Here is a 16,451-nt window from a genome sequence, read left to right on the forward strand (position 1 = left end):
TCTCTCTTAGTCAACAAACACTTAATTCAATTATGAGGCAGTTATCACTTCAAGGGGTGAAACACTTGAAAGCTCCATACTTCGGCTAATTTTAGTAGAATGCCACAGCTAATGTTAAGATATATCAGGCGGAGCTAACTCTTATTTCTTCATGCTGAAATATAAAAAAAAAATGGACAGCTCTTACCGGGTTACATTCTTTGCACATCGGATTCACTATAGGCACACTTAAAACTGAAGTTAACTATCAGTTTGAAGTAACACTATTCAAAGGGAATCTTCACTATATAACTGAAATATTAAACATAGAGCTTCACAAATCTTGACGCACTCATTTTAGGTAATCTACTTATTCCTTGTTTTCTTCTATGCATTAAATTCAGCCTTGCACTATTCTTCCTTAAAACAATTGGAATTCGTCGTAATTTTAGAATTCTGTATAAATATTCCTAATTGCCTGTTAATTTCCCGGTTCCTTCCTAATCTATTTACAGCATATCCAAATCCCTTTGCTGTCACCCGTTACTTTTCTCCCTGCTGTCTTGAATGCTTCTCCCCTGTTTACTTTCGTTTTCCAATGAAATACCTTCATTCTTCCCACCAAAATCCGGTTATAGCCAGTCCAGCTCATATAAACTCCTTCTCTCTTCGAATGCCGTAGCTCACGCTCCACCACACGCTATCTAAAATTAACTCCATTTCCTTGACAGTGACCAATCAAATCTCATTAGCAGAATTTCTTAAATTTACTTTCACTTTAATTTACAATAAATAAAATGCACATATTACAGTCCACTTAGGATATATTTACAAATTATATAATGAATTTATACAGAATAAATAACTAAAAAAATATTACAATTATTATTTCAATAAAAAAAAATAACACTGACCAGGCATGCAGGCAGGAATACATATCCATACTTGAAGTAGAAAAAGCCATCAAAGGGTTGAAATGTGGAAAGGCAGCAGGAGTAGATGATATTCGACCTGAAATATGGTGGTATAAAAGTCTTACAGTGGCTGCACTGCATAGTTCAGAAAGCCTGGACAGAGGGACAAATTCCCGATTATTGGAGTAGAGCTCTAATAGTACCCATATATAAAAAGGGAAATAAAACTGAATGTGAGAATTACAGGGGTATTTCCCTACTGAGTGTTCCTGGCAAAATTTATGCAATTATACTTGAGAAATGGTTGAGAAGAATTGTGGAAGAAAAGCTTGGTGAAGAACAAGCTGGATTCAGGCCAAATAGAGGCTGTCAGGATCAGATCTTCACTTTACGACAAATAGTTGAAAAAGCATGGGAATATAACAAAAATCTGTATTTAAGTTTTATCGATCTGGAAAAGGCATATCACAAGGTGCCAAGAGAGAAGGTATTCAATATGCTACAGTTATATGGTGTCAATGGGGCATTATATCAAGCAATACTTAGTGTTTATTTGAGTTGTAAGTCAGCAGTTAGAATTGAAGGAAGTACAGGAAGATGGTTTAATGTTAAATCTGGTGTGAGACAAGGATGTACATTATCCCCTCTGTTATTCATTATCTATATGAATCACATTATGAAGGAAAGTAGTATTAAACATGATATCTAAATTGGAGATGTGAGTGTCAGCTCTTTGCTTTATGCAGATGATGTTATACTTCTAAATAAATCCGCTACAAGTCTGCAAGATTCCCTGACTAAATTGAATAACTGTTGTAATAGATATGGTATGAAGGTCAGCAATAAAAAGACAGACAATGAAAATAGGCAGAATAGTTGAAAATGTCAACTGCGTTGTGAACAGAGAACCCGTGGAACAAGTAAAACATTTCAGCTACTTAGGCACGATTTTTAGTGAAGATGGTAAATTAAATATGGAAATAGACAACAGAATCAACAAAGCTGGTATGGTAGGAAGTCAATTGAATAAATTCATATGGAATAAGAGAGAAATTAGTCGGAACACTAAATTAGCTATATACAAGACAGTGTTCAAACCAATTTTAATTTATGGATCTGAGAGCTGGGTCAGAAGTAAAACACTTGACCAAAGACTAGAGACCACAGATATGAGAGTCCTGAGAAAGATTATAGGCGCGAACAGATGGCATCAATGGCAATATCATATTAAAAACCGGGATATTAGGAAAGAACTTGACATTGTCGGCATGCAGGAATGCATTAGCGGAGCTAATCTCAGGTGGTATGGTCACTTAAACAGAATGGGTGAGGAAAGATTAGCAAAACAAGTGTTCTCTGCCAGGTTGGCAGGAAAACGACCCAGAGGAAGACCAAGATATAGGTGGATTGATATGGTACAATGTGCCTTAAACGATAGAAATATAAGATCTGATAATAATAATATTGGAGTCTTGACAAATAATAGACTGATTTGGAGGAAAATTGTAGATAGGAAGTTAGTAATGATGTAAATTTTTCACGTAGTACTATCATATCCTGTACACCCCCTGAGGGTACATGTCAGGAATTTTATGATGATGATAAAAAAAATAACAGTAAGTTTTTAAATTAGAATTTACTTAGGAGTAAAATTAGCTCAGGGTATGCAATTTATGTTATATCATGAATGAAGTATTAATAATCATAAAATTCTTCATTCACAATTTAACACATCTAATCCCACTGCTGTATTTACACTGAGATTCTGCAATATCCTAAGAACCTTCAATTCATCCACCTCTGTTCCCACATTAGTGTCTATAACATGCAGTAACCTCACTTTGATGATATATCCTTTCAAAGTGACTCAGTAAGTAACTCAACTATTTTATCTGATTCCTCACCTCATGACCATCATCACTCATTAAGGTTAATCTTCAATGGTCATTCTTCCTCTTACTCGCCACATAACGAAAGAATTCTTTGTGATTTCCTTTGGCCTGCTCAGCTAGATTTTTCTCGTAATCTGATTTTACCTTCCTTGCTATGCTAGTCAACTTTCTTGCCTGAGCCTAGTACTCTACTGTTCATGAGTTTGATGGTCACCTTTGTCCTTATAATACCCTTCACAGGGTATTATAAGAAGAAATATAATACCCTATGATATCTTCTCTATTTCCATCCTAGCTCACTCTTAATGATATTATTCATCCATCCTTCCTGATTGACCCTCCTGACCTTAGGTATATAATTTAATACTGCTTCCTCTAAATGCCCGTTAACTGTCTCCCATGCACTACTAACATTCTTACCCTGCAGAGTTTTATGCCATGGCACAGATTTAAAATTTAAACTTCCTCCTATGCTTGTAATAATCACCTACCTTGTAGTTCTACATATAGCCCTTCTTGACAAAATATTTGTCATGATATACAATCTCCTAAGTCAAAACTGCTTGGTCATTGTTGTCAATTGGAGGCAATGTGGCCCACCTTGGTTATGGATATCTCTTCTGATTCTACAACCAGGTCCAATACTCTCTCTCCCATAGCCCCTTCCATCATATTCTGCCTCAAGTAATTATCTCTTAGTAGGAGTATAAATTTCATTTCCATCCTGGCAGGTGATCTTTCTTTCTTCCAATCTCTATCTTTATAGTTGAAGCCCCTCATAATAATCACTTGACTTGTACTCAGTTGTACTAATTTGCCAATGCATGTCTTCCAGATCATCTGTAGAACTCCTTGGCCTATAGCAACAACCAGCTGTATGCTATGTCTTCCCTTCCCTTCATGTGTCATCTCCTATGTAGAAGGTTGGCTACCATGATGTGACTCATGGTTAACTACAGGTGTAATGACATGTGGTGAGGACTCTATCTCTTGTCCATATTGTTGTAAGTATTCATGGCTGTAAATCTGTGTGTGTTCATAGGGCTGGTTTGCCTGTTCTGGGAGATGAAAACCCTGAGTTTCCAGGTGAAAACATCCCCTACCTCCATATGAAACTGGCTAACTCACCTTTAGTCAAAAGAGGCCAGATAAAGGCTCCTCATGTCATGGACAGGAATCGAACCTTGGTCTTTCTGACCAAAGGGCTTGATTCCTGAGATTGCTTCAAATAAACAGCTACCCTCCTGCCTATCTCCTATTCTTTTTGGCTGCATTCATCTGCTGTTGTCAGCAGTACCCCTACCCCCATCCTATCTTCTCTCTTCCCTGAAAATACTAAATACTTTGCATTCTATTCCTGTAACTACATCCTCTTCTGTTAGCCAAGTCTCACTAATGCCTATAACTTTTAGTGAGGTTGCACTAGCCAATGCCCAAAACTCCTCCCTCTTGTTCCTGATACTTCTGGCATTAGTATATAGAAACTGTGGCATCCCTTTAGATCATGCACCTTTACTTCTTGAATTGACTACCCTATTCAATATTTTTGCCTGAGAGACTAGATTCCACACTTGGTCATTCTCACACTAATTTGACTCATGGCTACCTTCACACAAACTCACCTGCTTCCACCCCAATTGCTTAAGTTTTCCTGAATGGGAAAACTTAAGCAATTAGGGTTTGCCTGTTCTAATTGTACTTTGCGCTTCAGCATGCTCAGTGAACAAAGCTCTCTCTAGACATCTTACACCAGAACCATTCAGGTGTAGTCTGCCAGCATTATTTAAATCCTTCTTTCTTCAAACACAGACCACAGATCCGCAAATCCTACATCATTCTTTCTGCACAACCTACATGTTGATTCATTGGCTATTACCACTTTCCTCCTTCTCAGCCTTTGCTTTCATTATAGCATGGCAGGAGACTTACAATCTTCACCTTCTTACTCTTCAGTTTTGCCTCTTCTAACAACCCCTTTACATCCTCCCTCATAGAATACATCTTTACTCTCAAATCATTTGTGTCAACTAAGACAATCAGTTCCTTCCTCTTCCCCTTTTGCATCTAGTTGCTGTGAATAATTTTGTGAATTTTTGAAGCTGCTGCTTGTAAGATAAAAGCCGATAGGACAAAATATGTTTTTGTTTACTTCTCTAGGCTAGGATGAAGCAAATGTGGATGACAAGTATTGTGTATGATGCCAGGTCTAGTAATCAGTATGGAGGTTAATATACTTATTGGAGGAGGAAAGGACACATTGGTAGTTGGGAAGAAATGGAATTTATATGCATATTGAGAGATACCCAGCATTTAGAAGTATCGATTCTCATGATAGCATCAGTGAAGTGTTATCCAGAACCATTTTAATCACTTTGCCTCATACTGGTAAGAGATACGATTCAGTCTTTCCTGGAAAGTGGCTGAGCATGTGAAATTTTCAGTTAAGAAGTTCTATATATCTACAAATCTTGGATTACGACTAACTTAGAGGTTGCTTGGAGCCATGGCTTACAAACTGCTAGGGAAGGATGTTAAGAAATGATCAAGGCAATTTGTAAGGAAATCTGTGTCAGATTGCATACCAAGATTAGGAGGATAAATCAACTGTTAATTAAATGGAGAAGCAGGTGCTGCAGAAGAAGAAAATATTTTAGAAAATATAGAAGGAGAAAAATAACCAGCAGGCTCATAAGCTATACAATGCACAGCCATGGAGGATTGCTAGCAGAAGAAAGGCACAATCATATTATGAGAGAATATTAGTTGGCAAGCTAAAAGAAATCTCAAAGAGTTCTTTCACAAATGATGAACAAAAAGGAAGAATGAGTATGGATATATAACATTAATGAATGCTGCTCTTAAGGCAGTGAAAGAAGCAGAAGAAATGGTTGAATTACTGAGTTATTACATTACAAGTGTATCATCCAAGTAGACATAATGCAATGACCAATGTGATGAGGATTGAAATGAGAATAGAGATTGATAAGCTGGAGATATTTATATAGGAAATCATGAATTTCCAATGTGAATACAGCCTTGGATGTGATGTCAGTCTGTGTGTTAGAGGAAAGTGCAAGCAAAATGACAGTACCCTTAACCAGACTGTTTAATTCTCTCTCCACTCATTTGGCAGTGTTCTAGGACTAAAGTAGCAAATTTTTTACAATAAAGTGACAGCCCAGTTGGATAAGGGAAATGAATTGAAATGAAATTCCAAAGACCACGAATATAATGGCTACCCCATTATATTCATGATCTTGGGAAATCTGTTTAACAAAATATTGCATATAATCCTATTTTTTGTAAGTTGGACAAAATGGGGGATGAGCATAAAGCTGATGACATGGATAAGTGGGTGACCAATTTGAACGCATTCAAATTGGGGATCTGCTTAATCACATGGAGATGGTTATGTAGTAGTAATAATAATGATAATAAAAAAAAAATAGACTTGTGGCATAACATGATAAGAGAGTAGCTGACTGACAGGTCAGAGAATAATGTTTAGATTTTCCAACTCTTAGAGAAGCACCATGAACCTTGGGTGGAGCTCTGGTCTTTTTTGGACCATTGTTGTTTAATTTATATAACAGGGGTGGCCAGTTATGTGTCCTTTTGGAGCCAAAATAATTCTGGTAAGATTTAGAAGAGCCGCAACCTTTGATCGATGCAGTGGTACGGGAGTAAGTGAGTGTGCACATGACGAAGTGGGTGGTGGGGATGCAGAAGCTATGCCTGCCGCCACAACATGTTAGTTACAATTTATTAAATCTAAATATAGATCTGTTTTAAATGATGAATATTTGAACGAGCTTGTAAGAACTGCTTTGACTAATTACACACCTAATTTTAAGGAGTATACTAAGAAAATGGATACAAGGAAGTCCTCTACTAGTAAATAACTAAAATTATTGTGTTTTGACTTTAAAATCATTCTAATTGTTCAAAGTAAACTTCATTTAATGTGTTTTGAATTAAACTTTTTTATTGCAGTAATTTTTATTAACCCTGTTTTTCTCTCTCTCTCTCTCTCATCTTTTCTTTATTTTGCCCCTCTTTGTTGTTGTCTTCTCTTCTCTTTTTGTTTATTTTTTCCTGGTAGAGTGAAGAGCTGTGTGATGCATGGCCTGCGAGCCACGTTGTGGCCATCCCTGTTATATAATAATGATATTGGATTTGGTCTGGATAGTAACAAAACATGTATATTACAGTATTTACATCCTTGCTAGCTGATTCTATGTGCAAGGTTATGCATTTTGAACAGAGATTATTGCAGGCAGCGTAGTATATTAATGGTAACTTACCACAAGTTGTGAATCAACCTTGGTGGATAGGGGAGTTAAAGTTTAGCAGCCAATTGCTAAGATGGATAACAGTCATTACATCAGATAACTGCAATGTCAAAAAGAACACTAACTTGTTGGAATGAAGAAGTTATTTTTTACCTTTACCTGATAAGACCGACATATTGGCTGCACATTAATTTTTGACATGAAAATCACCAATGAAGATGACTTTCATGTCCACAGCTTCAACTGACTCAGTTGTTTTCCCTGTGAGCAATACATAAAATAAATATTTCATCTACAATAACTCAATATAGAAAACTTGCTTCTTGCACAAATGGCAGTCATGCTTTCTTGGATGTTTGCAAAGGCTGATTGGGATAATTTCTGCCCATGTATGTGCATCCACCTCTCTTTTGAAGATGCATGCATCCTAGCATCATTTTTCTCATCCAGCTCATGAAGATATGAATGACCAAAGCAAATCATCTCAAACTATACATCATCACACTGGTTTAGAGATGCCTGTGCTGTTGCATGTGACAGTTTGAAGGCATTTGATATGGTCATACATGCAGGTTTTCCTTCCACCCTTTGTAATTGAATCATGGTTTTTGCTGAGGTCATCTTGTATAATGGCGAAGGTGTTATCTCTTTGGATTTTCTTACTAATGCAGGTGTTCCTCAGAGCATTTTCTGATACATAAACAACTTTCTCTTGCTTATCTCAAATGCTGTCCATAGCTTTGTAGATGATAGCACTCTCCAATCTTCCTTGACATCAAAGATGTCTTTTATTATGGATTCCACTGGCACTGTTTAGCTAAAATTTCTGCTAAACTCAGAATGACTTAAGCATCAGCTACCCAACATTCATTACTGTTGAATTGCTAGTCCTGAATCTGCTAATCCCACTCACCTTTCATTCCATATATCTCTGTTCTCTTGGAACATCTTTTCCATTAACTATTCAGAGACTACATCTTTCAGCTTTTTAAAAAAAATATCAACTTATTACTTTTTCTCTTGTCCTCTATTCACATACAGAATTGATTTGCAATTGATTTTGCAGCCTCTCACATTTTTTTTATGTGATTCCCACTCACAAAAGTTTACAAGCCTATAATACATTGCTACTATGAGTGGAATAAGGATTCTTTTTTCTATTTTTTTTATTAATTTTATAATTTGTTTCTATTTTTATTTATTTTTTACATGGTCCAGAAACCCTGCTCTAGAGACCGAACATGGAACTTTTCAAGCCAGTTCAGATCTTCAATAAGTAGGGCAGTGGTTGGCTGCAGAATGGGTATGCTAACCACTCAGTCAGCCAGGTCTACATGTGGGAGTGATATTAAAACTGTGCTCAGATATAGTCACGTGAATTCAGAGAAGAGAGTTGAAAAGATCTAGCATAGCTTATTCAAGATGTATCTGTCCTATGGACTTGTGTGTATTAATTAGGACTGATTGAGGGAATGTGGTCTTCAAAGTTTGAAAGAGAGGAGATAGAACAAAACATAAGTTGGTATGGAAATCAAACTAAAAATCTCACTTATAGACACAAGTGAAATTTTATGACTTTTGGCAAATGGAGGTTTGGAAAAAACTTAGTGTTTTTTAAAAAGCAAGAGAGGTCTCGATTCTTCTTATGGTATGTGGTGTGAGCTACCAGTGGATGTTCAGTGCATCTTTAGGAAATGTTTTTAAAAATTGGTATTATGGATATTCAGGCAGACTAGTCACTATCTCAGAATATTTAAAAAATATTTAATTGTGTTTTCTGAAAGAGACCCTCCCATAATGAATCCTTTATGCCCTGGAGGAGCCTTCATAATAATAACAATAATAATCTCCTGTCAATTTTGACCATTTCCTTAATTCAACTCAACTATCACTTGCTTATAGAAAGTGAGTAAATTATTAAGGCATGTCATGACATCTGCTTCACAACCCATGCTGTTCCCAACTCTAATATTAATAATTTTTTTAATTTTAATATTTTGAGATAGTGACTAATTTGTATTTGCATCATCATCTGTATTGATGCATCCTTTATGGCAGTGTTTCCCAACCTTTTTGATGTCGCGGACCCCCTGTAGCGAATGTTAATTCACCGTGGCCCCCATAAAATCCAAAATGGAAATTTTTTTATATTTTACATATCATAAAATGAAATAATAAATTACAATTTTACAACACTAAATGTGTCATTTATGACAATGCAAAACTGTTATAAATGGAGATATTCGGAAGAATATGAACATATCAATTAGGCCAGGTGAACAGCAGGTGTAGGCAACATGATAAAATAAAGTTTAATGAAAATAAACTATCCCGCAGACCCCCTTTGAATTACTTGTGGACCCCTGGGGGTCCGCAGACCACAGATTGGGACACACTGCTTTATGGAAAGAATTATTTTGCATGCTTTCTACTCCCTTTGTACTTTGCCAGTACCTAAGACACTTAAATTAAATAACCTGGTTAAAGAACTGCCATTTCAGTTGCACTTTCTTATATTACTCTGGAAGATAATACACTCTCACCATAGACAATGTCTTAGGGCCTCAGAATTAGTTTGTTATAGTAGATAGTTTCCATAGTATATTTTCTTTACGTGTCTGTCTTGTGAGACTATACTCAGGACTTTCACTAGTAGTATGTTGTGAAAATTTTTTGTAATGATCGTGTTTGATATTATTATTATTATCCAGGCCTCCATGGAGTCAAAAGACTCATCGTAGGAGGTCCTTCCTAGGAAACACAAAGTCTATAAAAACTCATCGCAGGAGGTCCTCCTAGGAAACACAAAGTCTATCACACCACTCCTCAAACTCCTTGACCGTTTTCGCTCTCACCACTCTATCAGGAAATGCGTTACAAGGTTCAACCACCTTCCATGCAAATAAACCACTCCTCACAGCTTCCTTTTGTAACTTCCAGGGGATGGCCCCTTGTCATCACTCCTTCCCGCTGTTCAACCAAGCGAAAGAACTCCCCAGTGTCAACCCTGTAACCACCTCTCAATAGTTTAAAAGTTTCAATCATATCACCTCTCTTATCCACCAAACTCTGCAGTCCACATTCCCTTAGCCGATCCTTATAACTAACATTGTACAGTCCTGAAACCATCTTTGTTATCTGCCTCTGTACCCTTTCCATAGTTAATTTATCCCCTTCAAATCCTGGGGACCAAATCTGAAATCAATAGTTTAAGTATGGTTTGATCAGGGTCTTATACAACCGAATGATAATTTTTTTATCTCTGCGGGTCAGCATCCTTCTCATTATTGCAGCAATCGTCTTTGTTACCTTCACCACCTTTGCAATATGTCCTCTGAATTTCAGGTTTCTATCAATCATCAACCCCAGATCTCTTGTATACCCTACTTCCTCCATTTAATAGAGTATGCAGTATCCCTTCGATGTGTCCCAAATCTCAAGACCTTACATTTTGCTGCATTAAACCGATACCCCCATTCATTTTGCCCATCTGTCTAGCTTATTCAAATCCTCTTGCAGGACTACCACATCTGCACTATTACTAATAACCCTTCCCAGCTTCACATCATCTGCAAACAACTGAATATCCCCCTGCAATCCACTGACAATGTCATTGATATAAAGGTTAAACAATATAGGTCCCAGTACTGAGCCTTGTGGGACCCCACTTGTAATCTTCTGCCTCCTTGAAACTGCCCCACCATGCACAACTCTCTGATACCTATCGGACAGCCAATCCTGAATCCAGTTGACCAACCTGACATCCAGACCCATGTGCTGCAACTTAAATATCAGCTTATCCTGTAACACCCTGTCAAATGCCTTCGCTAATGAGTGTCAACTGTTCATTAATCTGATGGCCATATTCACACTGTGATTTTGTAATATCCTGAGCACCACTTGTGTCTACCTCTATTCCTGCATCTGTCCCAGTGACATCAGTCACTACTTTTCTATCTCTAATATGTCCTTACAAAGTGATCACTTACTAGCTATTTCTTCTATTATGATTGCTTTCCTACCATTGCAGTCATTAAAATTATCCTTCTGTAATCATTCCTCTTCTTGCTTGTCACATGACCAGGTTTGCTTCTTCATGAATTATTAGTTTAACAGTATTACCATATCAAACAAACTAAAAAAAAAAAAGATATCTGGCTTATATTTCACTGGATTTCAAACCAACATCTTCCGAGCAAATGACATGTTACAGTTTACACACAACAATGAATAAGTGAAATAATTCAGATTGTAATGGACGAGAGATCTAAAGTCCTAATTTGATACCGTCTAATGTTGTATTAAAAGAAGTATTACTGTTGTGTATTAGTTGATCTAATACACAACTTTTGTGTATTAGATCAACTAATGCAGGCATACTTCTTCTTAAGATGAGGAAACAGTGCTTCATACCCATTGCTGACTCAAAAAAAAAAAAAAAATCTTTCTGACCTGTAATGATTTCTATATAGCTCATTAGATTTCTTTCATTCTAATCCTGTATGAAGGGATGTTCAAAGTGTGCAACTTCCAAAACCTAAGTTTATCTACTAATTTCATCAGTATAGTTATCTTCAAGCTGTTGTGAATGAATTCACATGCTTTTTTTAAATGTTCTAATTAGCTGTTCATAGGTGTCCTAAGAATTCTTCCTCTTTAGTCCGCTGAAAACTTTCTTGAATAAAGAAGAATTAGGTTGATAAATGATTCTTCCATTCACCAATTCATTACATACACAGTTTCAGACAAATGTTTTCTGCAGTTATTTCTAGGATAGCCAATAATCAGAATTGGCCTAACTTCTCCTTTATTTATTCTGTATGTGTGTGTATGCGCAAACATGCGCAGTTTTCAAAATCTGCTGGTTTTGAAATCTAAAATTAACAAGTATCATTTTTGATCATCCTCCAATTGAATTTAAGATCACCATTTATATATATATATATATATATGTGTGTGTGTGTGTGTATGTGGCACTTCAAAAAAACATAATTACTATGAAATAGCATAAATACCACTACGAATTCATTGAACAGGGACAAACAATCAACCAACAATGCTATTTAGAGGTGCAGAATCCAGTAAAAAATTATGGAATGCTGTTCAGAGAAAAATGTCTAAATTGTGGCCTGACAAGTGGATCATCCATCACGACAGTGCCCCAAACCGTAGTGCATTCATCATGAGAGAGTTTCTGGCCAAAAAATCTATTACCAAATTAGGTCATCCTGCTTATTCACTCACTTAGCTCCCTGTGATTTCTGGCTGTTTCCGAAATTAAAGACTGCTCTAAAAGGATGAAGATTTTCTGATATCACTGATATCTAGCATAATGTAATAAAGGAACTTGAGAGTATTCCAGAAAAAAGTTCCAGGCCTGTTTCCAAAAATGGGAACACCATCTAAACAGGTGTATAAATGTACAAGGTGACTACTTTGAAAGTGACAGTAGCCGCTAATGTATAGTTCCAAACATAGGTATTTTTTATAGATGCATTCTGGGAATTAAATTGCCACACCTTGTACGGTGAAGGAAGGCCCTGGGCTACAATCACAGTGGGTAACTGATATCACTGATAATCTTCTCACAGAAATGGGAGTGTTACCCAAAATCAACTATAATCTGACCTCGCATTAGCTACAGGAACATTGGTATCTGCTTCCACTGTGCACAGAAGGCTTTATGAAGATGGTCTATATGCCAATCTGTATTACTGGTGGTCTGCATGCCCCTATCTCCATTCCCTGTGTCAAACTGGACCCAGAACTGGTGGGAGTTGGTATTGTTTACAGATGAGTCTCTATTTTCTTCCAGATTGTGGAATACAGAATGAGAGAATGTGGGATACATTATTATCCCTCTAATATCTGTGAAACAGACACTTATGGTGTCTAGAAAGTGTGATGGTTTGGAGAGGCATCTTGTTAGATGGATGCATCGGCCTCTATGTGCTTCCTAGAAGAACCGTGAATGCTGCAACTTCTAGAGATGATGTCCCTGACTTCTATATTTGTTCATATGTGAGTACAGTAGGGGAGACAGTTTATTTTACAAGATGATAATGTTCTTCCTCATTGAACAATGCCCTTGGACCAATATCTCCAAGAAGAGAGTATCATATATACAGACTGGTCAGTGAAGTGTCCTGACATGAATCCTGTTGAGCATGTCTGGAATGCTAGATGTGTTTTTGCTCTGAGAGATGGCAAGAGCAATGATTGTTATTACTCTGACCACATTCCTTATTGAAGCACTTTGACCTCTTGTTTTTTTTGTTCATTGCCTTCATCTACTCATTTGTTACTGAATTAAACTGTTTATTTACATTTTTTATGGATATTTCTTTCATGTCTCATATTGCTTTTCACTGAATTACATAAAAATTCATCATGCAGTTTTTCAGTTATTGTGTCCTTAGTTTATGGAAATCAGTGTATTTGACATTCTTACAGGTGACTGCTACTCTTAATTGGATGGTTAGAATGAGTTCAGAATTGGAAACAAATATTGTCTCTGTTGAACGACTTATAGAATACACCACTACCCCCACTGAAGTGAGTAAAGTAATAAACATTTTATATTATTTGGCTTAATACTTTTACCCTTTAAGATTGGTAAGGCTTTTTTTTTTTTTTTCATATCTTATAATTGCTTTTTTGCTTTTACTTACATCTATTATTGTTCTTATTATGATTTGTACTCTCAATTTGGACTCTGATCATCTGAGTTGAGGTCTCGGGGGATGGATGAATGCAGCGAAAAAAAATAGCCATTTTATTATTTCATATATTACCTACTCTTTACACATTTGCCAACATCCTGTATGGTTTAGTAAATAACTGTGTCTAAAATAATATATTTTAATTTACCTGAATATTTGATTAATTTGAAACATTCTAAAACTATTTGCGATTTGTCTTTGATATTTGAGACATCTGTTCCTAGATAGCTAAATCTGAAGAATGTGTAACAGGTAATTAAATATTCTATAGATTTTTATTATATTTTATTTTATTTTATTTTATTTTATTTACAGTTTTGAGCTGTCAGAACTGTGATTTATTATTTGTTAGAGGTACTGTGGTTAATTTAAGTCTGCTCTTCTGCATCATTCTCTTTCTTCCATATATGCTTTTGGCTTCTCTAAAAATATTCATCAAAATGTTTCTAGTATTCTTACCAACAAAGTAGTAACAGATTTCTAAGAGTTTTTCATAGAGAAAAACTCATATGAAGGACCTGTCTGACGTGAAGGTTGCTTGATTTCCTTCCAGAAAGTCATGTTTATAGTAGAATTATGCTAGAAGAAACTGATCTGGCTAGGAATCTAGGATGAGACAGCATCCATGGAAGTTGAGTATGAATGCCATCAAGAAGGGACAAGAGATTTTTCTCTTACCCCTAGATTTCTGTCTCATAGAGTGTGATTCAAACTACTTGCACACACAACATTGGATGTTCAATTCAAGTAGTTTGAATGGGTATAACAGCTTAGTGTTGATTGGATTGGATTGCACTCCCATTGTTAACAGTATAGATGCAAACACAGATTGATAACAAAATAACTATTTATTAACTTAAATGCTAATATTTCGCTGGTATTATATCCAGCATCTTCAGAGCATACAAACGAAGTTTGTTACAGTAGCGAGACAACTGTAATCCGGTATAACAGCGGGACTAGTATGAGTAATTTTAGTGTGCAACACAAAGACTAAAGTCCTAATTAGGTGCCATCTAAGTTTAAAAAAAAAAAAAAAAAGATATTAATTTGGTCTTAGGATGACTGTCTCCCAAATCTTTGGTAGATTTATACAGCCATACTTGTTGAGGTTTGGAGTATGTTTCAAGGCTTCTGTTGATTTCCACACAGTTAGTGTGGATAGTATGTGGCCTTGCTTAATGAGTTCCTGACTTCCTGGAGGTTTCTCTTAATATTAAGAATTTATCACCATGCAAGAATAGATGGAGAACACATGCAATTAACATAGTATACTGGCCTCATAGCTTAGTTTCTTCAGCTGTAATTCTATCTACATCAAACACATTTTTAGAGCTCCTGAACTGCTTAACAGATTTTGTATTTAGCATTAGGCTGATCTAATTAATAATGTATCTTATCTTTGACTCTTGCATTTCTGATCAAATATCAGATCTGATGAATAGTATGACTAATCCTTATCCCAAGGATCAGACATACAAATATATTCTTTCATTAGAAAAGATCTGAATTTGAATTATGTCACGGTGTAAGAAACCTTTAATAGAGCTACATAGGCAAAGTGGATACTAGATCCAACATTTTCTCAAAGCCAGATGCTGGTAAAAACTAGGAAAATTTCATAAGTTGACTTGAGAGCTTATGAGAATACAATGTGCGAGACATTCCTGAGTTGCCTTAGCTTGCACTATTTAAGAGACATGGGTACTGCCCATGCATCCATATATTCGCCTTTCATTAGTGCATGTGATAAAGGTTTCACTGGCCTGACAACTATTTCCAACTGATTGGTCCTCTTCAGAGACCAGGCAGAAACTTTAAGAGAGCAAAAACTCTCATTCAGTACTAAGGAAATCAAAATGTCAGAGAAATGTATTTTTTGTAAGGGAACTCTTGGTCGGTGCATAAAAGTAATTACTAAAGGAAGAGTCAAAAGGCTTCATTTCAGGGATGTAAAATTATATAGACAAAGTGGATACTAGATCCAACATTATTTCAAAGCCGAATGTTTGTAAAAACTAAGAAAGTTTTGTAAGTTGACCTGAGAGCTTACAAGAATACAATCCTCAGCATCCCCAAGTTGCCTTAGCTTGCACTACTTAAAAGACATGGGCGCTGCTCAAGCGTCCATATATTCGCCTTTTATTAATGCATTTGATAAAGTTTTCACTGGCATGATAGCTGTTTCAAATTGGTTGGTTCTCTTCAGAGACCAAGCAGAAACCTTAAGAAAGAACAAAAATTCTCATTCATTACTAAGGAAAGTTAGTTAAAGTTGCTAAAGTTGCAAGCTAAGGCAACTCGATGATTCCGAGGATTGTATTCTTGTAAGCTCTCAGGTCAACTTATGAAACTTCCAAAGTTTCTACAAACATTCAGCTGTGGAATAATGTTGGATCTCGTATCCAGTTTGCCTATGTAATTTTACATAGCCAAAATGAAGCCTTGTGGCTCTTCCATTAGTAATTACTTGTATGCAACTGACTGAGAGTTCACTTATGAAAAATATATTTCTCTGACATTTCGATTTCCTTAGTACTGAACAAGAGCTTTTGCTCTCCTAAGGTTTCTGTCTGGTCTCTGAAGAGAACCAACCAGTTCGAAACAGTTGTCAGGCCAGTGAAACCTTTATCAAATGCACTAATAAAAGGG

At 36.2% G+C, this 16,451-nt stretch overlaps 1 protein-coding gene across 1 annotated transcript in view; it reads left to right on the forward strand.

The window, feature by feature from the left end:
• LOC150097870 (ATP-binding cassette sub-family C member 1-like) overlaps positions 1-16,451 on the forward strand; it is a 626,276-nt gene that overhangs the window by 529,185 nt on the left and 80,640 nt on the right. The window contains exon 23 of the mRNA XM_090406616.1: positions 13,531-13,632. Coding sequence (XP_090262742.1) covers positions 13,531-13,632 — 102 coding nt within the window. The remainder of the gene's footprint in view (positions 1-13,530; positions 13,633-16,451) is intronic.

This window comes from Typopeltis vanoorti, chromosome 16, assembly GCF_054136105.1.
Source record: "Typopeltis vanoorti isolate ZY-2024b chromosome 16, IOZ_Tvanoo_1.0, whole genome shotgun sequence".
Lineage (NCBI taxonomy): Eukaryota > Metazoa > Arthropoda > Arachnida > Uropygi > Thelyphonidae > Typopeltis > Typopeltis vanoorti.